The 17,584-nt window shown below is 46.9% G+C and overlaps 1 protein-coding gene across 4 annotated transcripts in view; it reads right to left on the reverse strand.

Annotated features, from left to right (window-relative positions):
• The window catches only part of bcas3 (BCAS3 microtubule associated cell migration factor), a 304,020-nt gene that overhangs the window by 215,152 nt on the left and 71,284 nt on the right, over positions 1 to 17,584 (reverse strand). For 2 of the 4 annotated variants that reach the window (XM_034528786.1, XM_034528785.1), the window contains exons 16-17: positions 11,546 to 11,696; positions 3,322 to 3,366 (exon numbers count right to left, since the gene is read on the reverse strand). In XM_034528786.1, the coding sequence (XP_034384677.1) occupies positions 3,322 to 3,366; positions 11,546 to 11,696 (196 nt within the window). The remainder of the gene's footprint in view (positions 1 to 3,321; positions 3,367 to 11,545; positions 11,697 to 17,584) is intronic. The other 2 variants (XM_034528788.1, XM_034528787.1) reach the window with 1 other exon arrangement.

The following is a 17,584-nucleotide window of genomic DNA, read 5'->3' on the forward strand; positions in this document are numbered from 1 at the left end:
TAAATCAGGGAAAAACATTGTTTTAATCTGAAATGGTATTCTTGAGGGAAGAATGACAAATCAGCATAAAGGACATTTGATCGGCACAGCAACGATTATTATGTGGAGCCATTAAAGTAGCCTGACCTCACACACCTCTATGTATATATATACTTTAACAAAGTACATACACTTATACATTCACACACACACACCAATTTGTATACTTGTAAAGTCTGTGATAGCAGGCTCTAATACACTGGGGTCTTGTGTCTGGTGAGTTGGATTTGGGCGTCTTTGAAGAGGCCTCAGCCAGTACCGAGCCTGCCAACAGGACCAGAGATCACAGCTCGGTTGCCGTCTCCTCTGGGTGCAGTGACCACTTAAGTTTATTCATCTGTGTTTTAAATCATTCTTTTCCTCTTGAAGTGGCTTAAAAGTGTTGAGGTTTCTGCCCGTCCCAAAGAGCGGCACAGCTCCGGCAGGAAGGGCCTAATTCTGCTCCCCATATGTGGGGCAGCAAACACTTTGGAATGGACCGTTGGTGGGTGGGGGGAGGGGAGTTGACGACTGACACCAACGTTATGAAACTAAGTAACCCAATATCAATACATTATGTAACATAAATATACAAAAAGGGAATTTGGGGGGAAGGGGGGTGACTAAACAAACGGAAAATCTTTTCTTTTTTTTCTCCCTCCACAAGACTTGATTTTGTACGATTGCCCTTTAGGAGGGAGAGGAATCCATTTTCTTTGCAACTTTAATCCACTGAAGACTACTCATGTCATTTCCACTTTTAATTTAACAAACGAGGACTCTTGACTGAGCTAATAGCTTTTCCTCAAGGGCATAATTCAATCTGCGACATCAACCATCAAAGTCCCTTTGGATTACTACGCCCGGGGCTAACACGAGGCGCCTCCGAGGGGGGATGGAGGTCGGGTGGCAGCTTCCATTTATTTCCATGGCCCTTGCAGTAAACAAATATGATAGCGCTCACTTGAGCTGACTATCCAGTGATAAAAGAGCGGCTGCCGTTGCACCGATTCTGGGCAATATGGTTCATTTAAAATCAGAAAAGGAGCCAGAATTAGGGCTGCAACCGGGACGGGAAAGAAAGACAGAGAGAGGAAGAGGGAGAGGGCAGTCATGTGGAGGACACATCCTTCAACGTCACATTTATTATTTTACAACAGCCCTTGGAAAAGAGGCAGCCTTGGGGCTGTGTCGAACACACAGCACTAATGACAACCACTGGGGAGACTCAGGGAACATTGGAGAGTGGCCATCACAGTGAAAAATAGGACTATTTGATTTTACCTGTTCCTACTCCTTATACTCTACATGTGCCATCATAGACATGTAAGGTTATTAAATAGTCTTTTAATTCATATTAAACATAATAGGAGGTCCATGTATTTGGTCAGACGGTGGGAGTCTCACGCCACAAAATCAGTTGTTTAAAACGCAACGCTGAGAACATGAAATGGAAATCCGAGACGGCCCGATTCAGTCCACGCTAACCTGGAAGAGGAAATAAAACAAGGGTGAACTCTGGGTAAGCAGATATTGGCAAATGGACTGTCACTGCTCATACACTATTAGAGAAACAATATAGGTCTAACAAGCTGACATTACCGAGAGGGTCGGGATTCCAATGCTAATGATGTGTACCTTTGAAAAGTATACGCTAAGGGCCGAGATTGAGCGGGAGGTGGATGAAGACAGAAAGAAAAAAAAGCTTCAATTAAAAAGTATGAGTGACTGCCCACAACAAAAGACGAAACCCAAGACTTGGGGAAGGCACCACATGCTATTCATTTTCTAAAGTGAATGGAGTCAACTGGGAGGAGGTGGAGAGCAGGGAGCCGGGAAGGGAAAAGTTCACTTCACTGAGCCACTCAATCATCTCTCCATAAGTGACTCTATCATAATGGGGCTTCTTTTAAAAGCTTGTAAGCATCTGATTTCACGAAGGGCGGTGAAAAGAGACTTGGCCTCAGCCCTCCAACAAGACAAAGATGGGAGGATGCTGTGTCCTCTAACGTTTCAATCTCAGTGAAGGGCATTAAAAGATGAAGTTGAACTCAACATGTAAGGGTGAAAGTAGCAATTTCCTGATTATTAGCCTTAAAATCGTATGCAATCATTCTCCTGGCCGGAAGAGGACGAGAAGCCGGATCCTGGTCTTGGGTCTGAGCTGAAGGGCGTTCCTGGTGAACCTGAAGTATAACTATATATATATATATATAGATATACTTGTTTTCCTTGTGTAGTTACATAAAGGTATAGTTATTACATCATAACAGTTCAATGTTCCTTGTGGTAATAACTTTTATAGTGCCATTTTTTGGTTCATATGATTTATCCATTCTTAATCCTCTCTCCCACGCTCTGATGTATTTTTGGCGATCAGTAAGCAGCATCATTTTTGTAAATTGATGAAAAACATGGGTGATTGGAGCAATTTCCGAGGTCTGAAATCAGGGTAGCTTTTGCGGCTTAGTCGAAATAAGCCAGTCATTTCTTAATATTGGGGAAATTAGACTTTTCACTCGAGTGCATCTGTGTGTTTGTTCACAGTCTGTGGCTGAAACCAGGAGCATGAGGGTCGTGGACCAAAACAACGTGGTGGGCCAGACGATGGACGCCTGGTGAGAATTACCCCACGTCGAGTGACCATCGTTACTATGATACAAAAAAGATTAGTGAGGCTTTAAATGACATCATTTAGTTACATGAACAAAACAGAACACCTTTAGTCCTTTGCGAGAGGGTTACACATCCCTCACATATCTACACCCACATACTGTAAGACACGGTTAACAATATTACCGAAATATGCCAAGGAACAATTGCTGCGTGCAAACACACATCCAACGGAGAAAGGTTTTACACAAAGGCGTTATTCTTTGAAAAACATCACGGAGAGAAAGAAGAAGACAAACAACAGAAAAACCACATGGCAACCAGGCAGGAAGTGCTATGGCATTTTCCTGAAGCCCTGCAATACGTTCCCTGTACAACCACCTATAATACACACCTTTCTATGTGTGCAACATTCTTAAAAGACCAGCTGTTAAAATGTGACACCATAAATCCTTTGTTTGCTTTATTACCATAGTGGCTTTAACACAACATGTTTGGTTTCTTTAAAGGCATAAAAAGAAGAAAATAACAAACACTCCTCTTTGGGATTCGTCCGCCTTGAGGAGCGACTGCACAATGTGTTGAAGACATAGCAGCAGACAAACGAGAGGTAGCGGAGGCGGCGTGCTGTGGAGGGGGACACGGTTGCATGCGGCCGAGGAAGACGAGGAGGGGAAGAGCAAAACTCACCATGGAGTTTTAATGGCAAAACATCCCGCCCCAAAGAGGTAGGGTCTTCATGAGAGGGGTGGGGTACAGAGATAGACGGAAAAAACATTATTAAACTAGCACACTTGAGCAAACACACTTTTCACATTACATACTTTTTGACGTGTCTGTTTAAGTGCACAACACATACGAGGCAGGAAGCAGAATGTCCGTGCGCTAAGATGGATTTGAAAACCTGCGGGACGGCTTGATGATTCATCTGCTCAAGCTGCTCCGTAAAGTGTGATACCATATATTTGGCAGATGCAGCATGTCCACAGACTTTGTTTCTTTTTTTTTCTCCGGACATCTGTCATGTTTTTTTTCTCTTTTTTCTTCTCTCCCTCAACTTTAAAAGGCTTTGGTACATGTGCAGAAACATGAATACGATACAGGAAACCGATGGGAAACGGTTCTGATTGTTGGGATTGAGAAAGTTTAAGTATGAGCAGTTGATCCAATTTCTATAACAACTGGGGACACCAATAAAACTAACAGCACTCGGGCATTGTTAGGACAAGAAGTTGCGTGTTTGCATGCAACTTCTTTTTTTAGTAAGAGTGTGTATTTATGGCCATGCATTGTCTTTTGAATGTGTGTGTGGGCCAATGTGTGTTCACCGTGATTATGTTAACAAGTACACAGTGTGTGGGTGTGTGTCTGTGTGTGGGGGTGCACGAGTCATCTAGAGTGTCTTTTTCAGGGTATATTTCGGACTATCTGTCAGTCTGTGCGTGTTTCTAATGTTTACAAGACATTAGGAGTGGGAGTGTGTTCCTGTGTTTATTCTGCATGTCCAGAGATAGTGACAGAGCTCCGTAAACAGTTTACAGTAAATAAGCCTTTTCCTTACAGCAATAAAGGTCCGATGAGACTGAACTCTGTCCCCGCCAGCCAACCTCCCCCAGTCATGAAAAACAGAATCTCCGGCCAACCAAAGCACTCTGCAGCACTTCTTTATTTTATCGCTTTCGCCGCATCCGCCCGGGCCCTCCTAACGATAGCACACAGTCTTCAATTAGTCTTGGTACATGGATGTGTAGAAAAATGTTCCTCTGGGAGAAGGGGAGCAACAATTTGCCCTGGAATGTCTTACTCCTGGAGCGCAAGTTGAGAAATGTACATGTTGGTTGGTGTAATGGAGGCCCCTGGTAATCTGCCACTTATCAAAGTTGTGGGGGGGGGGTGGGGTGGGGGGGGGTGGACAGTCTCCACCGTCTACCCTCCGCTGAGCCTATCGAACCCGCTGAGCCCCCACTCTGGGTCTCCAGCTGGGTAAATGGATGGGCTCCAATGGGAGAGTGATGGACGAATGGGGTGAGCTCTCCATGGGGGTAGCAAAGGCCAAGTAGGCTTTGGGGTTAACAAGATGCCACTTTGAATTTCTCCCTCCTACTTTCTTGGAACTTATTGTTGGTGGGATTTATTGTTGGTGGCTAACGGAGTGATGGGAATTAATGGCAGTATTTGAAGAAAAACTAAATACCCAGTCCAAAATAATACTGGGATCATTCTGGCTCAAACTCATCTGTTATTTCACATTCCTCCTTTAAAGAACACTGAGGCCACATATCCACATACAAATAAAATCTACGGGTAAAAGCTTCATAGCAATAGTTGCATAACAATAATTGGAGCGTTTTTTTAATTGGCATTCAGCAAATTAGCATTTGACTGCAGAATGACGGTTTGGAGACAACTTGAACAAAACGCAAAATTAAAAGTCACATCAGTATGAGTAGAGAACATAATATAACTACAACGTTCATGAACGGTCACCTTTCTGAACACACATTTTCAACACTTTGAACTCTCGTCTCATCTCAAGCAGCCTGCGCTGACGACCCCGCCTCCGGTCTGGATTGGTCCTGGTTACTTAGTTAGATCAGGTCAAGGTGAGAGCTAAAGGCAGCCGCCGGTGCCGAGAAGCCAAAAAACACAGTTCTTCTCTCGGCCACTTGAGGCTGGCTCCAAAAACGAGTCAATCTCCAGTTAGGAAATACACAATAAACCTGACTTTGGGTTTCACACGTTGTTGGTTTGACCCACCCGTCAACGCCAACTGCCTCGCTAGGAAGACTTCCGTGGACTTTAATTAGAAATGTATTTGTGAACATCCTTTTTAAAAGGGCCAGGCTGGAATAATTAGCACAAAACACATATTTGTGTTTGTTGTATTGAAATGCATATCATTTAAACTTTAGTGTAAAATCTAAATGTCAAATTGCACACTGCTTAGAATAAAACTAAACAATAAGGTCATGTTGAGAAACGTGTGCACCATGTTGAGCTGGCAGTTTTTGTTTTTTTACCACAGAGGAAAAAAAACAACTAGTTATGTGCCGCACAGCCTGATCCATCAGGTTTCGATGGAGAAGAACCCCACAGGTCAGCGGCATGTTTGGAAACATGAGTTAAACATGGGTCAGTGGAGTAAAAGGGCCATGAGACTGTGAGTGGGTGTGTTACTGAGCAGAGGCAGAGAAAGACTGAGGGGGGGGTGAGCATAATCAACCTGTGAGGGTGACGACCCCACTCCCAGAGAATAATCGTTCACACATTCATCTCTTAACCCGTTGGCCCTAATAGCCGCTCCGCCTGGGCCATTAAAGCGGGAGGGAAGTGAGGTGATTTGTGCAAACGGTTTAGTCTTGCTGCCATGTGATGTTGGGCATTGCATTCAAAGCCCCTTTCAATCTGTGCCTCAGCGGGGCTCTGGAAGACAATGGCTCATTCATACATACATACTGTACATACATAGGTATTACAGTAATCTGAGCACATCTGCAGTGGGTCTCATCCGGTGGCTGGCTGTTGTCTTTCTCGTTACCTCGCCTGCACTCCGTCTGCATTTGCTCGAAAATGACACGAGAAGGCTTTGCTCTCAGGGTGGTGTTTTGTGTTTAGTGTGTGACAATCTTTCCATTTGGATTTTGTTTGTATTAAAGTCCGACTGTGTGTAGATGGGATAAGTGTGCACTGGTTTGTCTGCCTACAAATCCCAAATGTATCCCTCTCAGGCATTGTGACAAGTTAAATCCTCGTACTACTCCGCTGACTGGAGGACAAGGAGACTTTCCTCGGCTCCGACTGTTTGAATAATTCTCTCTTAATCTTTTTCACAGATTAAGTTCCGACGGTGACATTTCACCGAGAGAGAGAGAATCTTTTTTAGACAAAACAGATTTTTCTTTTTTGGGATTGAATTCACCGGGGGCTGACCTTCTGCCGAATTCGGCTGGCGGGGAACCAGAGGCCGAGTCCGAGCCGACGCTCGTCTCCTGGTTCAGGAGACTCTCAGGAGAAGATTTGAGGACTAGCAGAAGCTTGGCTGTGTTCCTCCCCTCCCAGACCTGGCCTGGTCCAAAGGGGGGGTTATCAGACGGATGCAGAGCCACATCCGACTCTACCTCCCTTCGACAGGGGGAGAACACCCAAATCTAAACGAAGGGGGGGGGGGGGGGGGGGGGGGGGGGGGGGGGGGGGGGGGCTCTGCATGAACTTCTTGAGGTTTACTTTGATGTTAAAAATGTGATAAAACAGCAGCATTTTGCACATTAGTGGTCTGTAGGCATGCCGGGGCCTATGATGGTACCCTCCCAGTGAGCCTAGCCACACAAAGGGGCTAAAAGCCTCATCAACATGGCTGTGTGTGTGTGTGTCACACGGCACAGTGCACACAAAGACAGCCTGGTAGGGAATGTAGGTTAAGCAGCTGGTGTGTTCCTCTGCTGTCCTGCCAACAGGGATCTGCCCATACAGGTGTAAATACAGCTGCCGGACGCTCTCCCTCTCTATCTCACACACACACACACACACACACACACACACACACACACACACACACACACACACACACACACACACACACACACACACACACACACACACACACACACACACACACACACACACACACACACACACACACACACACACACACACACACCACACACACACACACACAAACACCCACACACACACACAACCACAACACACACACACACAAAGAGGGGCTGGCTACAGACAGACAGATGGTGCCTTGGTACTCCTGTGCAAGTATAGCGTGAATGCATACAATATCACCCTCCACTCTAGGGGCCAAACCTGTTGCTTCACTCAGTGCGTGTGTGTGTGTGTGCACATGCAGGAGCAGACCCCACAGCTGCATGTCCTGATGCATTAATACTGACGCCTCCTCTGACCTGGGCTGTTTGACAAGGTATCACAGGCGGAAAGTGTGGCATATTTGCAGATTCTTTACGCAATGAAAGGAGTTTGGAAGGTTTAGGATGAAGCTGCCTCTACCGTTTATTGTTCATGTCAAACGATTCCATGAAAAGACACAGACCAACAATGTGTTGATATGTCTTTTCTTTTAAAAGCCTTTAAAAGATTATTGTGGACCCTTGTGTCAGCATCTCTCTAAATCACTTGTTTTTAGTTTTTATATTAGATCATATGTATTGAGTGAGTAGTTAGTGATGTATTATTCCATATTATTAGACACATGTTGTTGAAACTAACTTCATGGAAGATGCTGTACAGTGTTCACTTGGTATTGTGAGCATTACCTTTCCTTCATGGTCACGGTGCACGTGTGACCCTGAGAGGGGTTTCTAATATGTACTCTACCTTCGCTGAAGTCCATCTTCAGCAGAAGAAGAGCGTCACAGACTGTATTTAGATTAACACATTGTTGGTGTTGGTCTTTTCATTGAATTTGTTGCCAGTAAAAACAATTAGAATACATGCAGCAAAGACGGCTGAGGACTGTCTTAATGTTCACCACGAGCGGAAACTGAAGTGACGCTCTATGGAAATAGAGCGTCACTTCAGTTTCTCTATTGAAGGCTTTGAGGAGCATGTGCTAACCCTCTCTGCAGGGTAGGGTTAGCTAACCCTCTCTGCAGGGTAGGGTTAGCTAACCCTCTCTCCAGGCCGTTAGCACTAACCCTCTCTGCAGGGTAGGGTTAGCTAACCCTCTCTCCAGGCCGTTAGCACTAACCCTCTCTGCAGGGTAGGGTTAGCTAACCCTCTCTCCAGGCCGTTAGCACTAACCCTCTCTGCAGGGTAGGCCCGTTAGCACTAACCCTCTCTGCAGGGGTAGGGTTAGCTAACCCTCTCTCCAGGCCGTTAGCACTAACCCTCTCTCCAGGAGGTTATCTCTAACCCTCTCTCCAGGACGTTAGCTAACCCTCTCGCCAGGAGGTTAGCCCTAACCCTCTCTCCAGGAGGTTAGCCCTAACCCTCTCTCCAGGAGGTTAGCCCTAACCCTATCTCCAGGAGGTTAGCCCTAACCCTTTCTCCAGGAGGTTAGCCCTAACCCTCTCTCCAGGAGGTTAGCTCTAACCCTCTCTCCAGGACGTTAGCTAACCCTCGCCTCCAGGACGGTTAGCTAACCTCTCTCCAGGAGGTTAGCCCTAACCCTCGCTCCAGGACGTTAGCTAACCCTCGCTCCAGGACGTTAGCTAACCCTCGCTCCAGGACGTTAGCCATAACCTCTCTCCAGGAGGTTAGCCATTAACCCTCTCTCCAGGATGGCTTAGCCATAACCCTCTCTCAGGAGGTTAGCTAACCCTATCTCCAGGAGGTTAGCCATAACCCTCTCTCCAGGAGGTTAGCCATAACCCTCTCTCCAGGAGGTTAGCTAACCCTATCTCCAGGAGGTTAGCCATAACCCTATCTCCAGGAGGTTAGCCATAACCCTCTCTCCAGGAGGTTAGCTAACCCTATCTCCAGGAGGTTAGCTAACCCTATCTCCAGGAGGTTAGCCATAACCCTATCTCCAGGAGGTTAGCCCTAACCCTCTCTCCAGGAGGTTAGCTCTAACCCTCTCTCCAGGAGGTTAGCTAACCCTATCTCCAGGAGGTTAGCCATAACCCTCTCTCCAGGAGGTTAGCTAACCCTATCTCCAGGAGGTTAGCCATAACCCTCTCTCCAGGAGGTTAGCTAACCCTATCTCCAGGAGGTTAGCCATAACCCTATCTCCAGGAGGTTAGCCATAACCCTATCTCCAGGAGGTTAGCCCTAACCCTCTCTCCAGGAGGTTAGCTAACCCTCTCTCCAGGAGGTTAGCCATAAAACTACCCTGGAGGGAGATCCCTCTGGCATGCAGCGGCTCATATTATTATATTAATGTTGCGGGGCCAAACCTCCAGCTCACCTTGGAGAGCGATCGATTCCGGCCCACCGGCCCACAGCCCTTTCTCTCGCTCTTCCCCCCATCTTCCTCCTCTCTCTCTTCCCCCTATCTTCCTCCTCTCTCTCTTCCCCCTATCTTCCTAACCTCTCTCTCTTCCCCCATCTTCCTAACCTCTCTCTTCCCCTATCTTCCCCTCTCGCTCTTCCCCCTCTCTTCTCCCTCTCTCTTCCTTCTCTCTTCGTCCACTCTCTCATTCCCTCTCTCTCGCTCTTCCCCCTCTCTTCTCCCTCTCTCTTCCTTCTCTCTTCGTCCACTCTCTCATTCCCTCTCTCTCGCTCTTCCCCCTCTCTTCTCCCTCTCTCTTCCTTCTCTCTTCGTCCACTCTCTCATTCCCTCTCTTCCCCCCTCTTTCTTCCCCCCTCTCTCTCTCTCCAGCTGCACTAACAAAGTCACAACACTCAGGAAGAAGATAACAAACTTTAGTATCGAATGGAGACAATAAAAAAAAAACACCAGAGCAAAAAAAAAAAAACACTGCAGATTTCACATTAAAACAAGAAACGGACCATTTTTTATGAGCACAACACCTGATATTTATAAATGAACAAGGTGAATTGGGACATATTAAACACCCCCATTGTATGACTATGAACATTACAGCTGCTTAACCAAATGCAAACCACCAGCATCAGGCAGTTATAATAAATACACCGAAGCGGGACGCCGCAGTGGCCCATAAGCAAAAATACGCCGCATAAAGCCAATGAACTTTGCAACCTTAATGATTTAAAAAATGACTTGATGGTCCACGCTGAGGATCAGGTCCCCATTTTCATCCATTTTTAAACCCCTTGCCAGCTGTTGGATCATTATGGCATTTACCATTCAAACAGGGCATGAAAATGACATTTAAATGAAAATATTAAAATCTCCCCATATTTGTGGAGCCACCTGTACTGTATGTAAATGCACTTAGCAAAGGCCTGTGGTTGGCGAAGGTCTTAAAACTACATCATTTCAATGCATGGCGAAGATCCAGGAGAAGAAGAAGAAGAAAAAAGAAAAAGGCGGAGGTGCTCAAGAGCAGCGCTCTGCTACTGTTAATACGTTCAGTAGGGGAAGCTAGCAAGGTTACTACACTGCATTGAATATGATTTTAGGGTTTTATTTCTATTCTTGATATGCATGATGTGTTTGATCTGCTTTCCAAACAGCCCACAGACCAAGTCCGCGTGTGTGTTCTGCTTCATTACCCTATGCAAAGAGGTGGTGGCCTGAGACAAAAGAAGTCCATGAGCATCAGCTGGATGTGAGGGGATAGCTCTGGCCCCCGACAGGGCTACTGTTGACACAATACAGTGTTTTCACAATGTGATTAATGGGGAAAGACAGCGAATCACAGACTCAAGCTAGGGCTATAATACAGTGTGATTTAAATTTCCCTCAACAGCGGCCAAACTGTAAATATAGTGGAGTTAGTGAGGGCGCCAATAACCCGTTGACACTGTTTAAGGCTTTAGGTTGAAGACAAAAGGGAGTTCCTCCTGAACATGACCACAAAGAGGAAGAGATGGTTCTAATTTATCATTATATGAAAGTATAACATCCTGCAGATGGAGATAAAACAAAGTAAAATATTTACTTTTCTTCTTTCTCATGTATTTTCATACAACAGAAATAAGGAGTTGTAAACTATTTATGATTGTTTTAAGCAAATATAAGATCATTTATAATTTATAAAGTATTGTGTGTATATATATATATATATATATATATATATATATATATATATATATATATATATATATATATACACACACATACACACAAACATACATATATACATATATATATATATATATATATATATATATATATGTGTGTGTGTACGTGTGTTTGTGTGTGTATGTGTGTGTATGCGTGTGTGCATGTGCATGTGTGTGTGCGGGCGTGTGTGTGTGTGTGTGTGTGTGTGTGTATGTGTACGTGTATGCGTGCGTGTATGCGTGTGTGTGTGTGTGTGTGTCTGCGTGTGTGTATGTGTGTGTGCGTGTCACCTACCCGGAGCGCTTGGTGATGGTGCCCAAGGTCATGGGCTGCTTGATCTGAGCCAGCGGCAGCAGCACAGTGAGGCTGGGCAGCGGGGACAGCCGCGGGTTCCCCATGTTGTTGTTGGTGAAGTTGTTGTATGAATCCTGGCTGCTCAGCTTGGCTGCAGACACACACATGCAGGATTATTACAAGTCTTTTCAGGACTGGATGTTCCCTGGACAGCAACAGAACAGAGCAATATGTCAATCAGGAGCCTTCCAGGAAGTACGACAGAGAATTCACTGTGAATGCTGGTAACATATGTTATCCATAATTCATTTTGCTGTGCTTTTTACAGCTTTGCACATGTTAATTCTCAACGTGGCTCAGTTTGAATGAAATAAAACCTCCCTTCCTCGCCAACTCACTTTAAACTGCCGACTAGGCATTCAGCAGACAACCAGAAGACCTTGTTTACAAAACGGAGACACCTTTCTTTCCAAGACAAAAACCTGCCTTGTTTCTTTACTGTGAGTTCTCATATTCATCACATTTCTTTTCTCTCTCTCACACACACACACACAAACAGGTTCAAGGCCTCCTGTGGAATGATTGGAAATAACCAGCTCAAGATGCTACATTACAAATGCCTTAGCTCTGCTCCTCATGCCTGGCAGTCTGTTAATCAAGGCCAATCAACAGGCCACACACACACACACACACACACACACACACACACACACACACACACACACACACACACACACACACACACACACACACACACACACACACACACACACACACACACACACACACACACACACACACACACACACACACACACACAGCATGTCAAAGGGCTTCTTAAGGCCTAATGAGCTGGAGCAGACAGTATTCACCGTAACGCGCTCCGCCGGCCTCCGTCTTACCGGACAGAACACGCTGAGCTCATCTCTGGAGGGAGAAGCTGCGCATGCTATTGTGTGCACGTGGCGTCAACATATGGAAGATTGAATTCCTACTTTTTGCTTCGCTTGACAACAGTCAGCCAAGAGTTGGGGCTGAAATTATGAATCCTACATTTTGGGAAGCAGTGTAATCTTTAAACACATTATATCACTATATCATGATACAATGGGAAAAGAAAAAGTCAATTATAAACAGTCGCATAGAAACATTGCACTATACGGGAGGAGAAATGCGGATTAACAAACAAATATGTCCATGTAATCCTGTGACAATAGCCACAAAAAAAGTGTACCCTGCTGGGCAGCCCAAGGAAAATTCCAAGTTCAAGTGCTTTCAAAAGAAATAAAGAGCAAACCTGTGGGTGCACCACAATACGCTCTCTCAATGTTTTCCTTGTTCCATTTGTTGCCTTAATAGATGAGTGACAGCCGCGCAACATAAAGGAATGAAAAGGAGGGAGGGGGGACACGGAGACAAAGAAAACAAGGCGGACATCAAAGGTTACAATAAAGGTAGAGGAGGAGAGTGCCTTGTCATGATTTGGAAGGAGCGATCAAGAGGAGGCTGAATGCGAGCGGAAAGGGACTGCTGAGTGTTTTGGTCCAGTCTTTTAGATCATTAACGTGGAGCTCTGAGTTTCATTAGTCCTGCCAAACCTCCGCTTTGTGGTCCTCTAAAGGGCTGTCTTTTAGACCTCCGCTGGCCAACAATGCCACGTGACCTTCTGAGGGGGGGTGTGAGGGAGTGGAGACCATTACACAAACCTGTCCTTCATTTCCTTCTGCTCCTCTCTTGGTAAGACTAACAGAGGTCTGTACCAGGGCCGCTTCTGAAAGCCCTTCACATTTCAAAAGTGCTACACCCCCAGAGCCTGGGCGGCCACCTTTTGTGTTGGGGGGAGAGGTCGGACGAGGGGGGAAACAATGTACAGGAAGCAGCCTGAAAAGCCATAATGGGGCTTCAACCAAGAGGGGGGAGGGCGAGGATTTAGGGGGGGTGGGGGTGTCGATGAATTCAGCATCCTCATTCACTTTTGCTCCGCTGCATTATTAGCGGTCACCCCTCCACCCTTAAAAATAAGCCCGTGGACTAGAACAGGTGTAGCCAGACAGAGACGGGGGGGCAATGATCACTGTTGACCAAACAGGCACACTGTCACTCAAGGCAGAGGGGTCCCAACACCGTCATCACCCCCCCCAGTGAAGACAAGTTGATGTGGAACGTGTTGGAGATCACGCACCGGTAGAAGACGATACGTGAGCAGACAGCGTGGATGGCTGAGAGACAGACAGCGTGGATGGCTGAGAGACAGACAGCATGTCTCTGGAGGAGTTGTAGACAGACTGAGTAAAGGGAGTGGGGGCATTGATCCAGACAAGATGAGCTTCGTGAAGTCGAAATACTAAAATGACTTCAAACTGTTGCACTGCAAAAGGCACGTCGACATGAAAGTGATATTTCAGAACTGAAGTCAGAACGTCATCCCTGTCACTCACTGGTTTGTGTCCGTCAGTCAAAGAGATCTCAAGTTGATGAAACCACACTGAAGTGTGTGTGCAGGGGATAAGTTTGTTTTTATGGATACGAGGGCTGAACGAATCTAAATCCTTACTGAGAACAGTTCACACACATGATGGTGCTGATAGAGTTATTGTCCCTGTGAGTAGGACTCAGGACTGTTGGATGCAACCCGGTGAAAATGCACTTGTTTGCTGTTATTTTCATAGAGCGCTCTGGAGCAGGCGCATGCAAACGACTGATTAAGGGCGTGTCCATGACCATATATGGCCGACGGTGGAAGTGGAAATGTGTCCATCATTTTTACAAAGAAGCATGTGAACGCTCTGCTTTATAGATCAGACACAAGGAGCGAGCGTGCCTTGTACACTTAGAATTCATGGAAAATGTAGAATGAACATTCAAATTGTGATATTACTGGTTACATTCAGGCTCCAACCGGATAACTCGATATCCAGTCTGAATATTAAAGAGCTTTTGCTATATTCCTCCTCAGCGTCGCCACCTGCACCGAACTCGACCGCTCATGTTGGAGCTTTGGTTTCATCTTTTAAGAGACCTGCTGGGATGTACCCGGAGACATCTGTTGCATGCCCTCAACTGGTGCTCCATTATCTGGGTGTTAATGGGATTGAATCAAAACGGGAAAAACAGTCTAAAAGGAAGCCAAGAGATAAACAAGGCTGAGAGAGAGAGAGAGAGAGAGAGAGAGAGAGAGAGCTAGACAGATGAGAAGCGTCTGGCAGAAAGATAGCTCTCGACGGAGGCCATGATTTGATTAATGACCGGGGCGTGATGTGCCCGAGCACTGATACATGACATCCCCATGGAAAGAAGATCCATCAATGCAAATCCAACTCCGTCGCTGTCGTCCAGAGAAAAACTCTGACCCTGCCAAAAAAGTCCCACTGTCATCTGACCCCCGTCTCCCTTCCTCCCTTAATCCAACCATCCATCCAGCGCTCCTCCGTCTGTCTATCCATCGCTCCCTGTCTCAACAGTATTTGCATTCTCTTCTCACATTAAGCCTCTCGCTCTATCCTTCGCGCCCTTTCTCTCTCCTCAGCCGCTCCGTGTCACGCTATCTCGTGTTTCTCTCCCCTCTCTTAATACCCAATTTGCATCCAATACAAGCAGGAGGCTTCCAATGAGGAGCCAACGTGCGAAAGGACAAGCTCTGAAGACTGCGCTTGTCCACGCGGACACGGTGTCTTATTTGAATTGTTTTGCCAGAGAGGATATTTCAGTCAAAGGCAAAGGAAACTGGAGCGGCACAGGAGGCAGCAGGTTAGGCAGGTGACATGTTGAGCGATGCTCTGGGAATTAGACGGGACCTTGGACCTCAGGATGATATCGCAGCTGTGAGTCGCAGGAGGGGAGCGAAAGGGAGCGAGGCCGAGTACGGAAGACAAGAAGAGAAACGTCTCGGCGAGGGAATACTTTTACGGCTCTGACTAGACTTCTGAAGATATTTTTGGGTTGAAGTTTGAGGCCGAATAAAGACAACAAGTCCGTCTGCACGAAGAAGCCAATAGCTGTGAAGAAAGAAAGAAACCCGTTTACCATCCGAATACACGTGTAACATCTGTGCAACAGCATTCAAATCATGGATCATTCAAACTAAAAGTCCTGTTAGGATCACGGTGCGTGTCAGGCTGGCTGCATTACAGGAACACACACACACACACACCACACACACACACACACACACACACACACACACACACACCACACACACACACCACACACACACACACACACACCACACACACACACACACACCACACACACACACACACACACACCACACACACACACACACACACACACACACACACACACACACACAACACACACACACACACACACACACACACACACCGAGTGTCCAACACGAACGCCCTTCTTTGGACGTCTGGAGACAGGAAGACTCACATGTTCACACACTATTGAACCGAAACATGATTCATGACCAATGAGGTGCTTTGTAGGTCAAACACAGTGGAATGGGCTCGAGTCCAACTTATAGAAACCATCCAAACTATTTATGTGTTCAACTCTTCAGGAGATGTTGGCATTGATGCTCCTGCTTGTTAAAGTTACTGTGAGGAACATGAACTGGCTATGAAAGTGTCTCACATACTGATATTAATGCTGACGCCTCTTTATGACCAACAGACCTGAACAAGGCCGTCTACACTTATTCTCAATACATCACCAGCAGCTCCTTCAGCTCAGACCCAGCAGAGACCAGTCCACCGTGGACAGACCCAGACCCAGGGACCAGTCCACCGTGGACAGACCCAGATTCAGGGACCAGTCCACCGTGGACAGACCCAGATTCAGGGACCAGTCCACCGTGGACAGACCCAGATCCAGCAGGGACCAGTCCACCGTGGACAGACCCAGACCCAGGGACCAGTCCACCTTGGACAGACCCAGATTCAGGGACCAGTCCACCGTGGACAGACCCAGACCCAGAGACCAGTCCACCGTGGACAGACCCAGATTCAGGGACCAGTCCACTGTGGACAGACCCAGATTCAGGGACCAGTCCACCGTGGACAGACCCAGATCCAGCAGGGACCAGTCCACCGTGGACAGACCCAGATTCAGGGACCAGTCCACCGTGGACAGACCCAGATTCAGGGACCAGTCCACCGTGGACAGACCCAGACCCAGGGACCAGTCCACCGTGGACAGACCCAGATCCAGCAGGGACCAGTCCACCGTGGACAGACCCAGATCCAGCAGGGACCAGTCCACTGTGGACAGACCCAGATTCAGGGACCAGTCCACTGTGGACAGACCCAGATTCAGGGACCAGTCCACCGTGGACAGACCCAGATCCAGCAGGGACCAGTCCACTGTGGACAGACCCAGATTCAGGGACCAGTCCACTGTGGACAGACCCAGATTCAGGGACCAGTCCACCGTGGACAGACCCAGATCCAGCAGGGACCAGTCCACCGTGGACAGACCCCAGACCCAGGGACCAGTCACCGTGGACAGACCCAGATTCAGGGACCAGTCCACTGTGGACAGACCCAGATTCAGGGACCAGTCCACCCGTGGACAGACCCAGATCCAGCAGGGACCAGTCCACTGTGGACAGACCCAGATTCAGGGACCAGTCCACCGTGGACAGACCCAGACCCAGCAGGGACCAGTCACCGTGGACAGACCCAGATTCAGCAGGGACCAGTCAGATCCGGCTTCATCTGCAACCTCGGACCTCAGAGGGAGGAGATCCTGCTCCCTCCTCCTCCTCGAGACCCAGGCCGTATTGCTGGAGGGAAGGGAGGCACAGGAGGACCCAGAACCAGGACTGCATGCAGCTCTAAAGGGACTCTCAGTTCAGTAGTTGAATATGCACAGTGCTGTTATTTGAAAAGCATTTAAAAACAGGAAAACTGTCCGTTTCATCATTTTATATTATATATATTATATTTGTCATGGTATCAACATACAAATGTCAAATATAAATAAATGAATAGAAAATTGGTTTCAACAATCATACGATTCCAGTGATCCGATGTGAGCAGAGGTTTCTCCTGTTCCAACATCCCATGATGCTCT

Source organism: Cyclopterus lumpus, chromosome 25, assembly GCF_009769545.1.
Source record: "Cyclopterus lumpus isolate fCycLum1 chromosome 25, fCycLum1.pri, whole genome shotgun sequence".
Classification (NCBI taxonomy): domain Eukaryota; kingdom Metazoa; phylum Chordata; class Actinopteri; order Perciformes; family Cyclopteridae; genus Cyclopterus; species Cyclopterus lumpus.